We start from the raw sequence: 21,935 nt of genomic DNA, 5'->3' as shown, positions 1-21,935 counted from the left end.
GCCGCGTGCATATCGTGTTTTATCTTATGTCATGCGATTTTGGCGCAACACGGGAACAAATCGACTTCGAATTTCGTCTGAAGAAATTACGGGTTCAGAACTTTTCGATATAAAAAATCGTCTTATAATCCTTACACAAAAACATTATTTTGTTGAAGAGTATTCAGCGTTGACCCAAAAGAAGCGACTCTCACCTAACAGCCAACTCTTACCTTTTAACCCCTTCATTGATGCCAAGGGTTTTCTTAGATCAAACGGTCGGTTAGTTCAATCACCCGCTCTCACATACAATGAACGTCATCCAATTTTAATTCCATATGATTCTCGGTTTGCACGCCTATTTGTCGAATTCGTTCATAAAGTAACAATGCACGGCGGTAATCAATTAATGATTCGCGTAATTCGTTCCGAATTTTGGATATTTCGTTTAAAGCAGTTAGTTAAAAAAGTTATCCATAACTGTCGAACTTGTGCTCTCCATCAGCATAAAACCCAGACACAAATTATGGCATCTTTTCCTCCAGAGCGCACTATGTTATCTAGACCCTTTCGAAATACAGGGGTAGATTTTGCGGGACCCTTTGGCATAAAAAGCATTACAGCTCGCGCCTGTCTGATTACCAAAGGATATGTCTGCATATTTGTTTGTTTTGCAACTCGAGCAATACACTTAGAAGCAACTAGTGATTTATCGACCCAATCTTTCATAGCCGCTTTAGATCGTTTTATAGGCAGACGAGGGTGTCCGGAGAAAATATTCTCGGATAACGGTAAAAATTTTGTAGGCGCCGCCGAACTTATAAAAAAGGATAGGATCGCATTTATGAAATCAATACAAGACACTACAGTACAACGACATGTACATCAGAACTTAGAATGGAAGTTTATTCCGCCAGGTGCTCCTCACATGGGAGGTTTGTGGGAGGCTGGAGTTAAATCATTCAAGACTCACCTTCGAAAAACTATGCCAAAAATGAATTTCACCTTTGAAGAACTATCCACTATTTTAGCTCGTATAGAAGCTTGTCTTAATTCAAGACCCATTAATCCTGTTAGCGATGACCCTTCGAGTTTAGAACCCTTGACCCCTGGCCATTTTCTAGTGGGTTCACCATTACTAGCCCCTGCAGAACCCGATGTTTCTGAGGATGACATAACATTATCGAACAGGTGGAAGCGATTAAAGATTATTTCACAAATCTTTTGTCAAAGATGGAAATCGGAATATTTGAATGAGTTACATCGTAGATACAAATGGAAATACCCGCAACAAAATATTGTCGTAAATGATTTGGTGATTGTAAAAGACAATCGATTAGCTCCAAATGAGTGGAGACTTGGAAGAGTTGATAAAACTTATGAAGGGATTGATAAAAATGTCCGGGTGGTAGATGTTAGAACTTCGACTGGGGTGATTAGTCGACCTATCACGAAAATCGTAAAGTTATTTTCGGACTGACTAGCATATCGTAAATTCATGAAAAAACACGGTACTCACATAACTTTCGTTGCAGATATGTCAGGAGTACTCCCACAAAGAGACCCATCCCCACCTGGACCCAACAGACCTGCCCGTCACAACCGCCATAGCAATGACCCACGTTACCGCCCTTCTCATTGGCAATTTGCTTGTGGGCTTTGTCAAGATGACCACCCACTGAGAAATTGTCATCGTTTCCGCCAGCAGACGCCGCTATTGTCGCAACTGCCTGGCACGCAGCCACCTAGCTCCAGACTGTCCAGTCCTCACGGCGTGCAGGGAGTGTAACTTGCGTCACCATACAATGCTGCATGGGGCTCCTCAACTGAGGGAAACATTTGGGCGCTACACACCCCCTCCAGTGGAATTGCCTTACCACCGATCATCGGTGTTTATACCAACGGCGCAAGTTTATATGGCAGGTGAAAACTCCGAGGACTGGGCCAGTGTCAGGGTGTTGCTGTGTCAGGCAGCTACGTCAACAAGAGTTGCGGCCTCCACAATCACGAGACTTGGCATTCCAACCACCGAAAGAAATGGACACAGGTTTGCAAGTATTCGGTTGCGATGCCGGATTTATGGTAGTCGGCTCGTTTATCGACTAAAGGCCTTAGTGACACGGGACCTGCCACGAAGACCCTACTCTGACCCAATAATAGAAGATCCCACCGTCGCTATGGAAGCCCGACCTCTTGCTGATATCGATCCAAGGGGCAATGAATCAATCGATGTAGAAATTGGTGCTGGTCCATATGCCTACCTCAGGAGAGACGGAGTTGTCGAAACCGGCTTAGGACGTGTCTTCGCCCAGCTGACCGATTGGGGATACGTGTTTGTGGGACCAGTGAGTAGTTCGTCACAGGAAACGAGATGAAGAGGTAAGGTAAACTACACTCTTTCGCGGGGGGCAGAATGTTCAAAGTTTCTTTGAACCCGTTTTGACATACTGTGCATAGCGGCACAAATAATTTTTAATCGTTGTGTCCTTTTGCTTTTCTATTTGTTTACCTGGAAAGTTTGCCCTTTGATCGATGCTTGTAGCTTTGTCGCTGAGCTTTGTTTATGCTGCTAAGCATCACTCAAAAGGGCAACGACCAGTCTTGAACCGACCGTGAAATTGAAAAGAAGTGCGAATTCGTCTGCCCCCGCGAAAGTTAACGTAGTGATAAAAGTTGAACATTAATTTGAAATAATATTAAAATATAAATAAAACCATAGACAATTACAAGTGAACATATTAAAAGCACAATTATTTACAGGTACAAACAGTGAACAAATAGTGACACAAACAGAAACCCATCGACTCCTCAACCCATAGAAACCCAAACATACAACATGAAAGTGCGGGACACAAACAAAATAATGATCTAAACAAAATCACAATATACCCATCGTAAATTATTTTAACTTAATTCTATATTGCACCAAGTTTCATATATTGCACTGAATATTTTGCCTTATAACTATATTGCACAATCCCATTGAATATTGCATCTGAATTTCAAACCAACCCTTTGTTACACCATTTCCCTAAAATTAACTTAAATCTACCTTAATTGTAAATAATTGTTAAAACCTATTGTGAAATTTAAATACTATTTAAGACTTAAAACTAATTACAAATAATGAAGTAAAATTAAAATCACACTTAAAATAATTTAAAATAAACTTGTTTGAATTTGAATTTAAAATCTAATTTCTCTACGTGTTATTATTTCGAAAGGCAAAATTTTCCTTTTCAGCTTTCATTAGTTTATTCCCAAACAGTAGTCAAGATGCAAAAAGACAACAATTTTAAAGACAATTTCATGAATTTTAAAGAATTTTTCTGAATTATTAAAGTCAAGTTGACCTTAGTCCAAATATTTTTTCTTTCATGTTATGACACCCATTTTTAAGTGAAATCACTTAATTATAAGGACAATACGACTTCATTGAAATGTTTATCGACTTTTGAACAAGGAAAAAAACTTTATATTAGAGAAATGTGTCTTCTATGCTAGGCAAATTTTGCATTCGTATTTTAAAATTGGTAAATTTAAAATTGGTAAGAAATTCTGAACTTTGCGGTGAAATTTAAAATTGGTAAGAAATTCTGAACTGTTTTGTGAGAAACACGGATTTATAAAATATTTACGCTTTATTTGCTTTAAGTTTTTCCTGTTTTTAGTTAGTTTAACAAACGTACACAAAAAATTATTAGAGTTGAAACTTTTTCAAAACACAATATTTCCATTAAGTAAAATATATTTAATTTTATTTTCGATTCGACCTTTTTAATTATTTTCAAACATCTATTGTTATTTTTGGGCTTTTAAGGTCAGGTATTTTAATGCGAATAAAAGATTAATTTATTCCATTTTTGTCATCCAACGTTTCGCTGGGCGATTCCAGCTTCTTCAGGGATGGTATTTTTATTGAATCTGGCAATTTTATAATATAACAATTATTATTTTTAATTTTACATTATTATATAAACTGGTTAGTAAAAGGAAATACACTTACATTTAATCTTTCGTCAGGTTATTTTCTATTGCACTTATAAAGTTTTCTTATTCGCTAACATATGATATGAGACAAACACAAAACTTTATATAATTGCTGAAAATAATCAGATTTAAAACTAAATATCACAGAGCTTTCCTATTATCTAGATCACAGTTGAATATCGACTAAACTAAAGCTATTGTATAAATTGCGTTTGTATTATCTTTATCTTCTTTTCTATTTATTGCACTATGTATTTGTTGTTGGATGCGTAAAGATTCCAATGTAAATCTTTTATTTACATTTTTCTCCCTATCTAATACTCTCACATTTGTCGTGTCAGCTGTGTGTCCCAACTCAACGCAGTGTTGCGATAGTGCTGTTGTTTTCTTATTTTTCTTTATGTCGTTTTCATGTTCGTTCATTCTCGTCCCTAAGCTACGCTTTGTGGTTCCAATATATCGTCTTTCACAAGGTTCGTCTTCTTTTCCTTTGCATGTTATTTCGTATACGACATTACTCAGCTCTCTTTTTTCTATTTTGGTTTTTGTTTGTGTAAATAACGTTGCTATGGTTCTGTTTGGTTTATAAGCAAGCTTAACGTCTCGGTTGTTTATTATCTGTTGTAGATGATTGTTGTTGGTGAGTTTTGGAACATATGGAACACTGATGAATTTTGAGTTGCCAGATGATTCGTTTATTTTCTTTTTTGGGGAATAGTGTTTTGCCTTTTCAATTAAATTGTTTATTAAATGTTGAGGGTAACCATTATTTTTCAGAATATTTTTGATTTTGTTTATGTTTTTTGTGATAAATTTTTGATGGCTTATGGATAAAACTTTTGTTATTAAATTGTTTATTGTGTTAATTTTTTGACTCATTGGTTGATTTGAATGATAGTTAATTAAGCGACCTGAAGCAATAGTTTTTGTATACCAGTCCGTGATAATTTTTCCATTTTCTCGTTGTATCCTAATATCTAAATATGGTATTGATCCATTTTCTTCCCTTTCTATTGTGAATTTTAGTTTATTGTGGTAGCTGTTGAATTTTTCTAATATTCTGTCTTCATCTTTTCTTTTTATTATTGCAAAAAGGTCGTCTACGTATTTTGTTATCAATTTAATTTCTATCCCGTCGTTTTTAAGATCGTTAAGCGTAGATTCCAGGAGCGTATCAAGTACGATATCGGCGATAGTTGGGGATAAAGGATTCCCCATTGGCATTCCATATGTTTGCCTGTAATATTTGTCTCCATAAATAAAGTAATTATTATCATTTAGACAAAATTGGAGAAGTTTCAAAAATGATGATTTTGGAATTGTAGTCAAATTTTGTAAGGAATTCCACCGTGTCATTATATTCTTTATCGCTAAATGTATAGGTATGTTTGTAAATAACGATACCACGTCCAAAGATATTAAAATGTCGTCGTCTTCCAGAGATATCAGTTCCAACTTGTTTTTCAATTCAATTGAGTTTTTTATATTATATTCTTCTAATATAATGCTTTGGAGAATTTTACCAACGTATTTGGATAAATTATAACAAGGTACCTCAAACGAAGAGGCTATGGGTCGTAATGGTACATTTGGTTTATGGATTTTTGGTAATCCATATAGTCTGGGTGCTGTGGCTGCGTTTGAATTAAGCATATGTTTTTCAGATTTTGATATAAAATTCATTTTGAATAAATCCATCACAATTTTATTATTTTCCCTTTGTAATTTCTGGGTGGGATCCTCTCTAATAGTTTTATATGTTGTTTTGTCCTCTAGAAGTCTTTCCATTCCCATTTTGTAATCGTTTTTGTAGATGACGACAGTTTTATTTCCTTTATCCGATTTAGTGATTATGATTTCGTTTTCATGTCGTTTTATGTGTCGTTTTGTTTCTTCAAATATGTTGATAATAAACTTTTCCTTCTGATCATTTTTATAGGTTCTTTTGTGAGTGAGAATTCTATTTGCTATCTTTGTTCTAGCTAAGTCCTTTTCCCTATCATCGGTTAGAGTTTGCACCCATTGCTCAAGATCAGCTATTAAATTTATTGTTGAAAATTTACTACCATTTATTGGTATGGCGAATTTTGGTCCCAGGGATAGTAACCATTTACTTTCATCAGAAAAAGTGATGTTTGTATTGTTGATAAACCAAGTTGGATTAATTTTCAAGTTGTATTCGTCAAGTTTCTTCTTCTTTAGGCCTTGTATCTTTGTGGAATGTGTCTGGTGTGAAAGTGATATAATATGTTTATATCTGTTATTCTGATTTTTAATGAAATCGTCATATTCCTTGTCATTGAGTGTCGCTCTCAACTGCTGTTTTTTGTTGGTGATTCCTATTTTTATGGTCTTGATGATGGAGTTCGTCTCTTTTATTTCTAGATTCAAAAGCTTACTGTGAAATTTATATTCAATTTTATGAAATTCCTGTGTTATTTGTGCAGTTTTAAAAAGTTGACTTGAAATTTTTGTTGAGTTGAGTATGTGCGTGGGAGTTATTCCTATTTTTCTGCATTGAAGTAAAAATTTTAGTCTTTCATTCTGCTTAGCAAGTTTTTTGGTCTCTCTGCAGTAACTTTTTAGCAATGAGCAAGCGTCTACTCCATATTTTAGTTTTATATGTTCAAAAAAGTTCTTCATATTGTTATATTTCTATTTTTAGCCGTTTTTTTCAATAATTTCCTTATCGGCGGGCCCTCCGAGATATTAATTTTATTTTCGATTCGACCTTTTTAATTATTTTCAAACATCTATTGTTATTTTTGGGCTTTTAAGGTCAGGTATTTTAATGCGAATAAAAGATTAATTTATTCCATTTTTGTCATCCAACGTTTCGCTGGGCGATTCCAGCTTCTTCAGGGATGGTATTTTTATTGAATCTGGCAATTTTATAATATAACAATTATTATTTTTAATTTTACATTATTATATCAACTGGTTAGTAAAAGGAAATACACTTACATTTAATCTTTCGTCAGGTTATTTTCTATTGCACTTATAAAGTTTTCTTATTCGCTAACATATGATATGAGACAAACACAAAACTTTATATAATTGCTGAAAATAATCAGATTTAAAACTAAATATCACAGAGCTTTCCTATTATCTAGATCACAGTTGAATATCGACTAAACTAAAGCTATTGTATAAATTGCGTTTGTATTATCTTTATCTTCTTTTCTATTTATTGCACTATGTATTTGTTGTTGGATGCGTAAAGATTCCAATGTAAATCTTTTATTTACATTTTTCTCCCTATCTAATACTCTCACATTTGTCGTGTCAGCTGTGTGTCCCAACTCAACGCAGTGTTGCGATAGTGCTGTTGTTTTCTTATTTTTCTTTATGTCGTTTTCATGTTCGTTCATTCTCGTCCCTAAGCTACGCTTTGTGGTTCCAATATATCGTCTTTCACAAGGTTCGTCTTCTTTTCCTTTGCATGTTATTTCGTATACGACATTACTCAGCTCTCTTTTTTCTATTTTGGTTTTTGTTTGTGTAAATAACGTTGCTATGGTTCTGTTTGGTTTATAAGCAAGCTTAACGTCTCGGTTGTTTATTATCTGTTGTAGATGATTGTTGTTGGTGAGTTTTGGAACAACTATTAGAGAGGATCCCACCCAGAAATTACAAAGGGAAAATAATAAAATTGTGATGGATTTATTCAAAATGAATTTTATATCAAAATCTGAAAAACATATGCTTAATTCAAACGCAGCCACAGCACCCAGACTATATGGATTACCAAAAATCCATAAACCAAATGTACCATTACGACCCATAGCCTCTTCGTTTGAGGTACCTTGTTATAATTTATCCAAATACGTTGGTAAAATTCTCCAAAGCATTATATTAGAAGAATATAATATAAAAAACTCAATTGAATTGAAAAACAAGTTGGAACTGATATCTCTGGAAGACGACGACATTTTAATATCTTTGGACGTGGTATCGTTATTTACAAACATACCTATACATTTAGCGATAAAGAATATAATGACACGGTGGAATTCCTTACAAAATTTGACTACAATTCCAAAATCATCATTTTTGAAACTTCTCCAATTTTGTCTAAATGATAATAATTACTTTATTTATGGAGACAAATATTACAGGCAAACATATGGAATGCCAATGGGGAATCCTTTATCCCCAACTATCGCCGATATCGTACTTGATACGCTCCTGGAATCTACGCTTAACGATCTTAAAAACGACGGGATAGAAATTAAATTGATAACAAAATACGTAGACGACCTTTTTGCAATAATAAAAAGAAAAGATGAAGACAGAATATTAGAAAAATTCAACAGCTACCACAATAAACTAAAATTCACAATAGAAAGGGAAGAAAATGGATCAATACCATATTTAGATATTAGGATACAACGAGAAAATGGAAAAATTATCACGGACTGGTATACAAAAACTATTGCTTCAGGTCGCTTAATTAACTATCATTCAAATCAACCAATGAGTCAAAAAATTAACACAATAAACAATTTAATAACAAAAGTTTTATCCATAAGCCATCAAAAATTTATCACAAAAAACATAAACAAAATCAAAAATATTCTGAAAAATAATGGTTACCCTCAACATTTAATAAACAATTTAATTGAAAAGGCAAAACACTATTCCCCAAAAAAGAAAATAAACGAATCATCTGGCAACTCAAAATTCATCAGTGTTCCATATGTTCCAAAACTCACCAACAACAATCATCTACAACAGATAATAAACAACCGAGACGTTAAGCTTGCTTATAAACCAAACAGAACCATAGCAACGTTATTTACACAAACAAAAACCAAAATAGAAAAAAGAGAGCTGAGTAATGTCGTATACGAAATAACATGCAAAGGAAAAGAAGACGAACCTTGTGAAAGACGATATATTGGAACCACAAAGCGTAGCTTAGGGACGAGAATGAACGAACATGAAAACGACATAAAGAAAAATAAGAAAACAACAGCACTATCGCAACACTGCGTTGAGTTGGGACACACAGCTGACACGACAAATGTGAGAGTATTAGATAGGGAGAAAAATGTAAATAAAAGATTTACATTGGAATCTTTACGCATCCAACAACAAATACATAGTGCAATAAATAGAAAAGAAGATAAAGATAATACAAACGCAATTTATACAATAGCTTTAGTTTAGTCGATATTCAACTGTGATCTAGATAATAGGAAAGCTCTGTGATATTTAGTTTTAAATCTGATTATTTTCAGCAATTATATAAAGTTTTGTGTTTGTCTCATATCATATGTTAGCGAATAAGAAAACTTTATAAGTGCAATAGAAAATAACCTGACGAAAGATTAAATGTAAGTGTATTTCCTTTTACTAACCAGTTGATATAATAATGTAAAATTAAAAATAATAATTGTTATATTATAAAATTGCCAGATTCAATAAAAATACCATCCCTGAAGAAGCTGGAATCGCCCAGCGAAACGTTGGATGACAAAAATGGAATAAATTAATCTTTTATTCGCATTAAAATACCTGACCTTAAAAGCCCAAAAATAACAATAGATGTTTGAAAATAATTAAAAAGGTCGAATCGAAAATAAAATTAATATCTCGGAGGGCCCGCCGATAAGGAAATTATTGAAAAAAACGGCTAAAAATAGAAATATAACAATATGAAGAACTTTTTTGAACATATAAAACTAAAATATGGAGTAGACGCTTGCTCATTGCTAAAAAGTTACTGCAGAGAGACCAAAAAACTTGCTAAGCAGAATGAAAGACTAAAATTTTTACTTCAATGCAGAAAAATAGGAATAACTCCCACGCATATACTCAACTCAACAAAAATTTCAAGTCAACTTTTTAAAACTGCACAAATAACACAGGAATTTCATAAAATTGAATATAAATTTCACAGTAAGCTTTTGAATCTAGAAATAAAAGAGACGAACTCCATCATCAAGACCATAAAAATAGGAATCACCAACAAAAAACAGCAGTTGAGAGCGACACTCAATGACAAGGAATATGACGATTTCATTAAAAATCAGAATAACAGATATAAACATATTATATCACTTTCACACCAGACACATTCCACAAAGATACAAGGCCTAAAGAAGAAGAAACTTGACGAATACAACTTGAAAATTAATCCAACTTGGTTTATCAACAATACAAACATCACTTTTTCTGATGAAAGTAAATGGTTACTATCCCTGGGACCAAAATTCGCCATACCAATAAATGGTAGTAAATTTTCAACAATAAATTTAATAGCTGATCTTGAGCAATGGGTGCAAACTCTAACCGATGATAGGGAAAAGGACTTAGCTAGAACAAAGATAGCAAATAGAATTCTCACTCACAAAAGAACCTATAAAAATGATCAGAAGGAAAAGTTTATTATCAACATATTTGAAGAAACAAAACGACACATAAAACGACATGAAAACGAAATCATAATCACTAAATCGGATAAAGGAAATAAAACTGTCGTCATCTACAAAAACGATTACAAAATGGGAATGGAAAGACTTCTAGAGGACAAAACAACATATAAAACTATTAGAGAGGATCCCACCCAGAAATTACAAAGGGAAAATAATAAAATTGTAAAATTGTGTGGGATTTATTCAAAATGAATTTTATATCAAAATCTGAAAAACATATGCTTAATTCAAACGCAGCCACAGCACCCAGACTATATGGATTACCAAAAATCCATAAACCAAATGTACCATTACGACCCATAGCCTCTTCGTTTGAGGTACCTTGTTATAATTTATCCAAATACGTTGGTAAAATTCTCCAAAGCATTATATTAGAAGAATATAATATAAAAAACTCAATTGAATTGAAAAACAAGTTGGAACTGATATCTCTGGAAGACGACGACATTTTAATATCTTTGGACGTGGTATCGTTATTTACAAACATACCTATACATTTAGCGATAAAGAATATAATGACACGGTGGAATTCCTTACAAAATTTGACTACAATTCCAAAATCATCATTTTTGAAAATTCTCCAATTTTGTCTAAATGATAATAATTACTTTATTTATGGAGACAAATATTACAGGCAAACATATGGAATGCCAATGGGGAATCCTTTATCCCCAACTATCGCCGATATCGTACTTGATACGCTCCTGGAATCTACGCTTAACGATCTTAAAAACGACGGGATAGAAATTAAATTGATAACAAAATACGTAGACGACCTTTTTGCAATAATAAAAAGAAAAGATGAAGACAGAATATTAGAAAAATTCAACAGCTACCACAATAAACTAAAATTCACAATAGAAAGGGAAGAAAATGGATCAATACCATATTTAGATATTAGGATACAACGAGAAAATGGAAAAATTATCACGGACTGGTATACAAAAACTATTGCTTCAGGTCGCTTAATTAACTATCATTCAAATCAACCAATGAGTCAAAAAATTAACACAATAAACAATTTAATAACAAAAGTTTTATCCATAAGCCATCAAAAATTTATCACAAAAAACATAAACAAAATCAAAAATATTCTGAAAAATAATGGTTACCCTCAACATTTAATAAACAATTTAATTGAAAAGGCAAAACACTATTCCCCAAAAAAGAAAATAAACGAATCATCTGGCAACTCAAAATTCATCAGTGTTCCATATGTTCCAAAACTCACCAACAACAATCATCTACAACAGATAATAAACAACCGAGACGTTAAGCTTGCTTATAAACCAAACAGAACCATAGCAACGTTATTTACACAAACAAAAACCAAAATAGAAAAAAGAGAGCTGAGTAATGTCGTATACGAAATAACATGCAAAGGAAAAGAAGACGAACCTTGTGAAAGACGATATATTGGAACCACAAAGCGTAGCTTAGGGACGAGAATGAACGAACATGAAAACGACATAAAGAAAAATAAGAAAACAACAGCACTATCGCAACACTGCGTTGAGTTGGGACACACAGCTGACACGACAAATGTGAGAGTATTAGATAGGGAGAAAAATGTAAATAAAAGATTTACATTGGAATCTTTACGCATCCAACAACAAATACATAGTGCAATAAATAGAAAAGAAGATAAAGATAATACAAACGCAATTTATACAATAGCTTTAGTTTAGTCGATATTCAACTGTGATCTAGATAATACGAAAGCTCTGTGATATTTAGTTTTAAATCTGATTATTTTCAGCAATTATATAAAGTTTTGTGTTTGTCTCATATCATATGTTAGCGAATAAGAAAACTTTATAAGTGCAATAGAAAATAACCTGACGAAAGATTAAATGTAAGTGTATTTCCTTTTACTAACCAGTTGATATAATAATGTAAAATTAAAAATAATAATTGTTATATTATAAAATTGCCAGATTCAATAAAAATACCATCCCTGAAGAAGCTGGAATCGCCCAGCGAAACGTTGGATGACAAAAATGGAATAAATTAATCTTTTATTCGCATTAAAATACCTGACCTTAAAAGCCCAAAAATAACAATAGATGTTTGAAAATATATTTAAATTAGCTTCAGTATCCTAGAGGGTTCATTGATTTTGAGAGTGGCGAAAATAGGTATAAATAACAATCGATCGTTTTTTGAATAATTCCTTGTCCACATCTGGATGTTTTTGCAATTGAATACCATGTGTATCATCATTCTCCAAAGCAACAAATATGCGACTAGATCAGATAATTCGGATTGTTGAAGACCACCATTATGCCCAATGAGTGCCACACAAAAGACAAATGAGTATTACAACTTTGCATTCCATTTTCAAATGAATACTACCATTGGAACATCCGAAATTATTTTAGCTTTGACGGCGGCAGTCACTGCATTACGTGGAAGCTGGATTCATTTTTGTAATCTTTTTTTTTCCAACTTCACTGTTGAGTTGTTCAACGAGTCTGTCAACATCTTTTTGTTTTGCCGCCCAGACAGTTTATCCATTTCAATTGATGCTCCTTCACTAATGTCTCTCTATCTCTCATGCTTGTTGTATTAGCTCAAAATTCATTTGCACTAACTACACTAATTGAGCGATTTCCCATACCTCCACCCATTGAACAACCTCGTTTGGCCGTCTCCATATGCCATCGTTGTAGCTCTTTGGCTTTGTTTTGTCACACCACTTGTTATAATTTCTTCTCGTGAGTTCACCTCAACAAAGATTTTAATTTGAGCTAAAATTACACTCCTATAACACAAGGCCACAAATTCTTCTCTTCAAGGGCATCTACAGCTTCTCGATTGGTTCATAAACTTAACGCACTGAATCTGTGTCCACGTATCATTAGTTGTGGAAAGGTAGCCAGCAAACCCTCAATGAGTTATTATTTTGAGAAATAATAACTCTTTCGTTATTGGTTTGAATTTTATTATTAATTTTCTACCGCGTATTTTTATTTGTAAACAATAGGATTGATTTTGACAGCTGGGGGCCAAGTGTTGCCAATCAAAATCGAAATTTGAACTGACAACTTTTGGCGTTTTCTTTTAGCACTGGTTATCAGTGCAAAAAGAAAACAGCCCTAATAATGAAAATCTTACATCTAGTCTAGAGGCAACACATAGTTGCCACATGTCAAACCTACAATCTTATCGCTATCCTAAACAAACATGTGCCGCTGCGTTTTATAATGTCATAAAACACAACGACACACAAGTCACTGATAAGAGAGACCACCCCAAGACAACCAGTAGTGGAATTCCGTATTTCTTCAAGATAATCGCATTCTTATTTTGTCTACCAAAAAAGTTGTTTGCACTAACGATCGTGTCATTCTGTAACTAATCGTGAACGACTATTGTTTAAGCTGCGTTGTGCTTGGCAACCCTGCTAATAAAAACTGTGGAATGGAAGAAGAGCAAAAAACAATTTGCAAATTTGGAAATTGTTTGGTAATTTAAAAGAAATACACGTAGGTGGAAGAGAAAACTATGTGATATTCTCAATCTATGAGAAATTCCCTTTAATTTAAGACCATTTAGAGAGAAGTTCACCAATGTGGTATCACAATGGACTGAATAGTCTAAGTGAGCCTGATACATCGGGCTGCCCCTAACCTAACCTAACCTAACCTAAGACCATTTAAGGCAGTTCCGCCCGACTAAAATCTTAGAACGGCTTTTCACCTTTGGATTTTTAAAATGTTGCAGAAAACTCTTTTTGTAATAAAAAGAGATCCATTATTTTCCTGTTAAAAGCAACCTTCATAATTAAAGACACTATTTTGCATGAATAAAATTTTCTGTTGATAACGTCAATGCATTAGAGAAAATAAACAACCAAAAAATCTTCGTTGTTTACTTAACGATGTATTGACTGTTATCTGCACAGAAAACAACACAGCTGATTTTAAACGATTGGGAATGTAGTCCAAAGCAACTACCGAATAGCTTCGTTGTTATTTTTCTTGTTATCCCTTCTTAACGATGCGATTCATCGTTAAAATCGACCCCGAATTTTTATAGATATCGCTAAAATTTTTTTATACTCTTAATCATGATTAAGTAATTTAAGAAGCGTCTATCCAATTTCGGGTCGCCAAGCCCATTCGTTTGGGCGGTAGCCTGTGGGCAACTTTGGGCAATTGTGGCTATAAAATGGTTTGTATTGTAATTATAGACGTATTACGTTTTATTGGATTATTTTACATTTTTTGTTATTATTAGAGTAAATATATACTTAGATGAGTGAAATATCACTTACACTCACGCGCATTCACGAAGAAATATTTGTACTCACGCACGTCATGTGGGTAGGAATTCACAACAAAGTTTATGTCTCACGTTACTGCATGATTCACCAAAATTTTCGTAATTCACAAAAAATCTCGTGACTCAGGAAAATTTTCGGAACACGACAAATCTCATGACTCGCTGCAGATACTGATCAGTAATTAAGATTCATAACTCACGACGGAAACATTAGCAAAATTCAAAAATGTTTCACAATCAAACAACGGACGCTATTGAAATCTTAACCGTGATAAAATCCGTGAAGGTGATTAAAATCGGTGAGCTTGAATCAGGAACGTGAATTTGTTCGCGAGTGTGATATTTTCTGTCTCTGTCTTAACGTGAATGTGCATTTTATCGTGAATGTAAATTTTATCGTGAGCGTGAATTGGATCGTGAACGTGAATTTTAATCGTGAGCATGATTTCGATGAAATTTTACTCACGCAAATCACGAACACTATTTTATTTTTGCTCACGCACGACAAATTTTTGTTTGGTCCCGTTCACGCACATTCACGAGATTTAGTTTAAATTTCATTCACGGCTTCGCGCGAATTATGCGTGATTCACGAAAATACTTTGTTTTTTTGTTCTGAACGTATGCCAGCTAAAATGGCGGTCTAAAAAACTAAAGTATAGTAAAGCGCCAATATTCGTGCTAATCCACCAGTATGTTGCCAAGAAGGCTGATATCTAATGAAAATAAATTCGCTAAATAACAACCAAATTAGCTTAAAGAGAACACTTGTACCTTCGATACCGTTACAGTTTTATGAACAAAAACAACGCTAGCAGTTTCACAACACAAAAAATTGCCCACAGCACTATGGCTGAAATCGCGATTTTAGCGGCAAAAAGACAAATTTTCAACTTTAGATTTTTAATATTTTCTAGATAGGGTTTACTAAAGAACATATTGATAGTAAAAAATCGAAATAAATTTTTACTGTTGGCAACCCTGTCTATGTTAATATTGACAAAACTTTCAACAGGTGGTAACAAGAGTAAAGCAGCGCAATTTTTTAAAAACTGTTTTTTGATAAATATTTTTATAAAAAAGCATGTAAGTATTAGTTCTAATACTCAAGGAGAGGAGTTTAACTATATACAAATAGAATTTGCTAAATGTTTGTATTTCGTAGTTTTTTGGGAAATTTTGAAGAGTTTTATCGTTTTCCGTGAAGTAAAACTAAAAATGTTTTGAAGTGGCATGGGACATTTTTATATGCGATTGTTTGTGGAAATCTCCAGTTTTATGCCATGGCAAAACTGTCTGCAGTTGACTGCTAATGAATGAATGAGAGATATTTTTTTTCAGAAACACTCAGGTTTAAAAATTTTGAAATTTTGTTGGAAATAAGAGAAATGATTCGAATTATATTATAGAAATTAGATACTGAAGTCTGGCGTTTTGAGATATGAATAAGTCGTATGCATGCGTAGTCTGGGCAGCATGCATCTCTGAGCTATGGATAGCTCTGGCTCATATACATATTTCTTGTTTACAAGAACCTACACATACCATAATTGAAAAAAAAAAAACAAAACCAACAATAAGAAAAATAAAAATATCAATTTACTCGGAAAGTCACTAAACATTCACAGAAAAAAAGTGCCTCGTAAATTTAAGAAGATTTTTACAATAATTTATTACAAGAATTTTCCAGAATTTTAGTTCATTTTTCGTATCTTCAACGAAAATTAACTACTCGAAAGGAAATTTTACAAATTCTAAGTAGCAATCGTTTAGTTCATGGCCTACAAAATACGATGGAAATTTCCTTAAAAAATGTCTTAACTGGTAGTTAAAAATTCGTTTGTCATGCTATAAAACTACTTGTGAAATGTAAAATATTTTCTAAATAATAAGTGCAATTTACAATAAGATTTTTTTGTATGAGAAAATATTTTTTTACGAAAAATGAACTTGAAAGTGGATAGCAATTTCTTACTGACAATTCCTATAGTTAATAATTGTTGGTAAAAAATTACCCAATGAAATATTTTTAGTTCACATGTAATTAAATTTATAGACATTTTCGTCAAAAATTTTAAGTTAAACGTTTCATCGTTCATAAACTGGTGTGCCTTTACGAATATTATTCTCAGCGTAAATTGTCAGCAGATGCGATGAACTAATGCATAGTACAGAGATCTTTATCGGCATAGTGGAATGTGATTAATGTAAAGATGATGTTACTTGAGTTTTGTTGTGTATACATGAGCGTGGGGTTGTTTTTATTTTGGTACATTTAGTGGTTTGTGTGTGTGTTTGTTATTCTTGGATGGTTTATTGGCTGGATGAGGTGTTGTTTTCAATAAAGGCACATGTGTTTTTGTTGTTGTAGGAATGTTTTGGCTTTGCTTGGTTTTGTTTGGCATGCTTTAGTTGTATAGTTGGCGTTGGCGTGGGCTGTTGCATCTTTTAATATGCAACAAGGGAATATAAAGGCATGGAATATTTTGGAATTTTGAGACATATATTGGTGTTTGTTTATTAAACCTTTTAAATTAAAGTTATTAATATTTTCTCGGTAGTTTCGAGAAAAGTTATTAAGAATATTTAGGAAAATATGTTGAAATTGAAAGTGTATTGAAATTTTTATTATTCAATGTAAAAAATTAATATTCAATTCCAGATGAATTTGGAAAATTTTTGTTATATCTCAGCGTATAGTTTAGCCATAAATTGGTAAGTATTGTTTTTTTAATATGGCTTTCTTTTAAAAATAATATTTTTTATGTATATTATTATTTGTTAATTATTTTTTTTGGAAACCAGTTTAATGTTTTTCTTTGTTGTAAAAGCAATATTTAATTTCAGAGCAACTCCAGATGGGTTCGAAAATAGAGAATTGGTAAGTTTTCTTTTAAAATTTGGCTTTCTTTCAACTAGAATATTTACGTTTTTATGAACTTTTTATTATCAAAATTATAGGTTTTTAATACCTTATTTTAGTATTTCTTTAATCAATTTTTTTTGGAAACCAATGTAATATTTTAATGTAAAAAAAAAACAAATATTTAATTTCAGAATAACTCCTTAAAAATTTGAAAAAAATGTTGGTACTCCTTTGCTTGTAATTTAATAGTGAATTGGTAAGGATTCTTTAACTTTCTTTTAACCAGAATATTTGTTTTTTATGCATAATATTATTTTTTTCATTCGATTTTTTGGAAACCTATTTAATAATTTTATTTAATGTAAAAAGTAAATATTTAATTTCAGAATAGCCCAAATAAAGTTGGACAACTTTTTATATTTCCCCTCAGCGTACAATTTAATAGAGAATTGGTAAGTTTTATATTAAAACTCTGGCTTTCTTTCAACTAGAATATTTATTTTATTATATCCTTCACATCGATAACAACACAGTTTTATGAGTTTATATAGAATACTTCATTATTTCTCTAATTGTTTCAGGTACCAATTTTATGAGATACGTTTTCCAAAGAAAAGTTGAATTCCTTACACCATTCGATAAAATGCCCCCAAATATGGTAAGTTACAAGCTAAAATGAAGAATTAAAATTATATTTCATTACATGGTGTTAATTTGTAACAATTTTCATTATTGTTTCCATTTTTTTTCCAGCAAGATATGTGAAAAAATTACCTACGATGAATAAAAAAGGATAAGTCAAAATGACCAAACAGCGGGTTCAAATGAACTACTCTCTGTTCCACGTGGTCATAATTTTTATTCACCAAAAACATTGTATTAAGAACATTCATCATAAGTTTTTATAATAAAGTACTTTTGCTTAAAGAAAGTTTAATTTTAATGTATGAAAATTTTCATAATAGTAAAACGGTTTGTTGTTCCTTTAATTATTTAATTTCTCTGTACTGTGGAATGATTGATTTAAAAATAGTTTAATCGTCGACATTTTAAAGAGACTGTTAACCAATTTTTATTATCGGGTTTGCCACAAAATAAGCAAGTAAAACAAAATAATACTGACTTTTTAACTTGGTAGGGGTATATAAATCTTATGGTGTTGTAAAAATGAACTAAACTACAATGTTATAGATGAACTAAAATTTAAGAGAATTATAAACTAGACAAGTTGAAAAAAATCTTAAGGGCTAAATCATGGTCAATATTACTACAGTTTAGTTCATTTTGCAATGGAAAAGGGTTCACTGTTTTTTCAGTGTTGTAAAAGGCTTCGATTACAAAAAAACGACTAAAATTGCAAAATTTTTTGTTAAGGAGTAATCGTATGAACTTTGTGTGAACTAGAAAGTTGTTCATAAATATATAGGCTACATTTCTTAACTTGATTGTTTGGTAAAATTTTCAATAGTTCATGAGCTATAGTAGGAAACCCGAAAAAATTGGTGAAAATTGTAATTTTTTCGACATTTTTCTGCGTTTTGAGCATGAAGATGAATTTCCGACTTAATATATTCAGCATTTTTGTTTGCCTAGTCAAGAGCTACAACTTTGCTGAATGATGCAAAAACAAATAACACCATTTTTCGAGGTATTTATAGCAATTACTCTAAAAAGGGATGTGGCGTCATTTTTGGTTGAGCAGGTTTTGTATCATTAAATTTGATAAAACAACACTAATTGCTAAGTTCAACAAAACATCAATAATATACTACAAAAGAGCATACCATTCGTACATTTCGAAATGTTCATTTATAACCACAGTGAGAAAAGAATAGAAGTTACATGCAATTCTATAATTTGTTGTAGGTTTTCCATTATTAGTCGTTCACTTTATTTGCAACGGCAAAATTTCTTGCTAAAATATCAGAACCAGTATCCACTTTTGTATTCACACATTTTAAAAATTTTGAAACCATTTTCGTCACTTTTAGACATAAAGTCAAAATATCTCTCTGATTTAAGGCGTGCTTTATCAGTAATAATACCACATATTAAAAATCTAGCTAATGAAAGGAACAATTGCCAAATTTTACACTAATTGATAAACTCTTTTATTTTAATATTCATTAACATTTTTATTTTTAATTTTGATCATTTAATTAATTATTGTTAATTATATTTTCAGCTTTTGTTAATATTTATTTCTGTTTGTTTGGGTAAACAAAATTTGTTTTAGGTTGGGGGCGCAAGGAAATTGATACATTTTTTGGGGGGCGCGAAGCAAATTGTGTTGGGAAGATCTGGTCTAGGGTAAGAAAAATGGTCGACCAACACAATGTGGGGAATGTATGGATACTCATTACTATATATGTCTTACTATGTTGTCTTATAGGAAAAATAAAAACTTTTTAATAAAAAATTACACAAAGTGTTCAAAACCATGCGCGCATAGTCATGCATACTTGCTAAGTCGCGTAATTTTTTTGCTGTATATATTTTACAAATGCTTACAAAGCTCATAATTCAATAAAAATAAAATTATATAAAGTATTTAAACAAATTGTGACTTTATATTTACCTTTGAAGACAAATGCCCATGGAATTTCTCGTAGAAAAAAATATTTTTGTTTTTACATTTTGACGACACTTTACTTAGTGAATAGGAATTCACAAGAAAAACGTACATTTATCGAGCGGTTAATTCTTCGTCGTCAAAGGGTTAATGTACCAGTCCATCCGTCCGTCCGTCAGAGTGCAAAATATGTACCCGTCGAAGTATATTGTAACAAACTATAATCCAGACGATGACTGCGATGAACATAATCCACAAACAACAGTAGCAGCGGTGGTAAAGCTTCTGAGGAGTTGCATCAATTTGCATGCTGAGATTATTTGGAGCCGAAAATGGAATGACGTACAAAGGTGGACAATGTTTTCACGTTTACTTTTCTTTAATAATTCATTTTAAAGAAAATAAACTTTTTCAATTATTGCTTTGGGACATTCCCCACCAAGTTATAATAAAATAACGTTATTCTGCTTTTAGAGATTCGAGTTTTGACGCTAAAATTAAAAATAATTGTTTGAAAGTTTTCGTCAACTCCTCTTGGACTACTTATTAACAAAGAGGAACTAAACTTTGTTTGTTTTTTTTTCTTTTTTTTTTTAATTTCCTTTGTCGGAATATTTTGACTTACTCTTCGTACGTTCCGTTTTCTTTTGACGAACCAAGAAAACAATTGTACCCATAATGCAAAAATGATAAACAAAATACATGTCCACACATACATAAACTGCTGCTCTCAAGGCAAAAACGCATGCTGTTTTTTTTTCAAATGTTCAAATGTTTGGTTCCGAATGTCTATTCTCTTTACTCCGAATACTCATTTTAATATTCAAAGTAAATAATATTTAGACTTAAGCATATCAAATTTTTGGCGAAGCACTATTAACATCCGAAACAATATACAAGCAGTTGTACAGAAATGCTCTCTCTTGATTCTCTCGCTGTGTTATGTTGATATCTTTCGTCAGCCCTCCCGGTTTCCATCTCTATGTCATTCTCTATACTCTCTCTGTCGCTCTCACAAAAAATATCACAACATATATATATATATATATATATATATATATATATATATATATATATATATATATATATATATATATATATATATATATATATATATATATATATATATATATATATATATATATATATATATATATATATATATATATATATATATATATATATATATATATATATATATATATATATATATATATATATATATATATATATATATATATATATATATATATATATTGTGCCCGAAACACATTTTGTTTATATCGGATCATATGGAAAACATGTTCAGTTCCACTTGCAATAAATAAACATATACTGTCACGTTCCGATATTTCGAATCGCAAATCGCAAGCATTTATATTTCTTATAACCAAAAGATTAAAATACTTTCGGACTGAAATCCTATATTAAATTGATCTACTCATTAAAGAGACCTATATTGCCAAAAGTTCAGTTTAAATGTTTCAGCATTAAGAAAATATCGCCGACCGAAAATTTTACGATTTGCGTATCCGAATATCGGGCCACTTGTTTACAATTGCTTTGAATACTTTCTCGCTTGTGTTTGAATGTTATGCAACTTCAGATCAACGACTATAATAAACGTTCAGACTTTTCAAAAACAACCGTACTTTTCTTCACTCAATCAATCGTCACAACCTCAATATTTTGCATCCAAATGCAGAATAATCTTTCCACCTATGGTATACGCCTCCATTCGCCATACTCCATTCCCAGCCATTTTCTTACCAAATTCCAAAACAAATATAAACAAATCATC

General features: G+C 31.9%; 2 protein-coding genes and 3 long non-coding RNA genes across 12 annotated transcripts in view; 3 read left to right on the top strand and 2 right to left on the bottom strand.

The window, feature by feature from the left end:
* The window catches only part of dtn (transmembrane protein 132C dtn), a 604,515-nt gene that overhangs the window by 48,760 nt on the left and 533,820 nt on the right, over window positions 1–21,935 (bottom strand). The window contains exon 17 of one of the 8 annotated variants that reach the window (XM_075300567.1): window positions 18,040–18,232. The exons of the other annotated variants lie outside the window; for them this stretch is intronic. Within the exon in view, the coding sequence (XP_075156682.1) occupies window positions 18,140–18,232 (93 nt within the window). The 3' untranslated portion in view covers window positions 18,040–18,139. Of the gene's footprint in view, window positions 1–18,039; window positions 18,233–21,935 lie in introns of those variants that run through there. 8 annotated transcript variants of the gene reach the window in all.
* LOC142230633 (uncharacterized) lies at window positions 1,713–3,025 on the top strand. Its single transcript, XM_075301276.1, has 2 exons — window positions 1,713–2,358; window positions 2,740–3,025. Exon 1 carries the CDS (start codon window positions 1,785–1,787, stop codon window positions 2,352–2,354), a length of 570 nt encoding a protein of 189 aa, XP_075157391.1. The 5' UTR covers window positions 1,713–1,784; the 3' UTR covers window positions 2,355–2,358; window positions 2,740–3,025.
* LOC142229909 (uncharacterized) lies at window positions 6,779–7,558 on the bottom strand. Its single transcript, XR_012720527.1, has 2 exons — window positions 6,934–7,558; window positions 6,779–6,851 (listed from the first exon to the last, which is right to left on the bottom strand). It is a non-coding gene; the product is annotated as an uncharacterized LOC142229909 (long non-coding RNA).
* Window positions 8,563–9,463, top strand: LOC142229655 (uncharacterized). Its single transcript, XR_012720451.1, has 2 exons — window positions 8,563–9,308; window positions 9,391–9,463. It is a non-coding gene; the product is annotated as an uncharacterized LOC142229655 (long non-coding RNA).
* LOC142230004 (uncharacterized) lies at window positions 12,148–12,419 on the top strand. The gene is made up of 2 exons (XR_012720553.1): window positions 12,148–12,264; window positions 12,347–12,419. It is a non-coding gene; the product is annotated as an uncharacterized LOC142230004 (long non-coding RNA).

Source organism: Haematobia irritans, chromosome 3 (genome assembly GCF_050003625.1).
Source record: "Haematobia irritans isolate KBUSLIRL chromosome 3, ASM5000362v1, whole genome shotgun sequence".
Classification (NCBI taxonomy): Eukaryota; Metazoa; Arthropoda; class Insecta; order Diptera; family Muscidae; genus Haematobia; species Haematobia irritans.
This window is presented reverse-complemented; position numbering and strand designations above follow the sequence as displayed.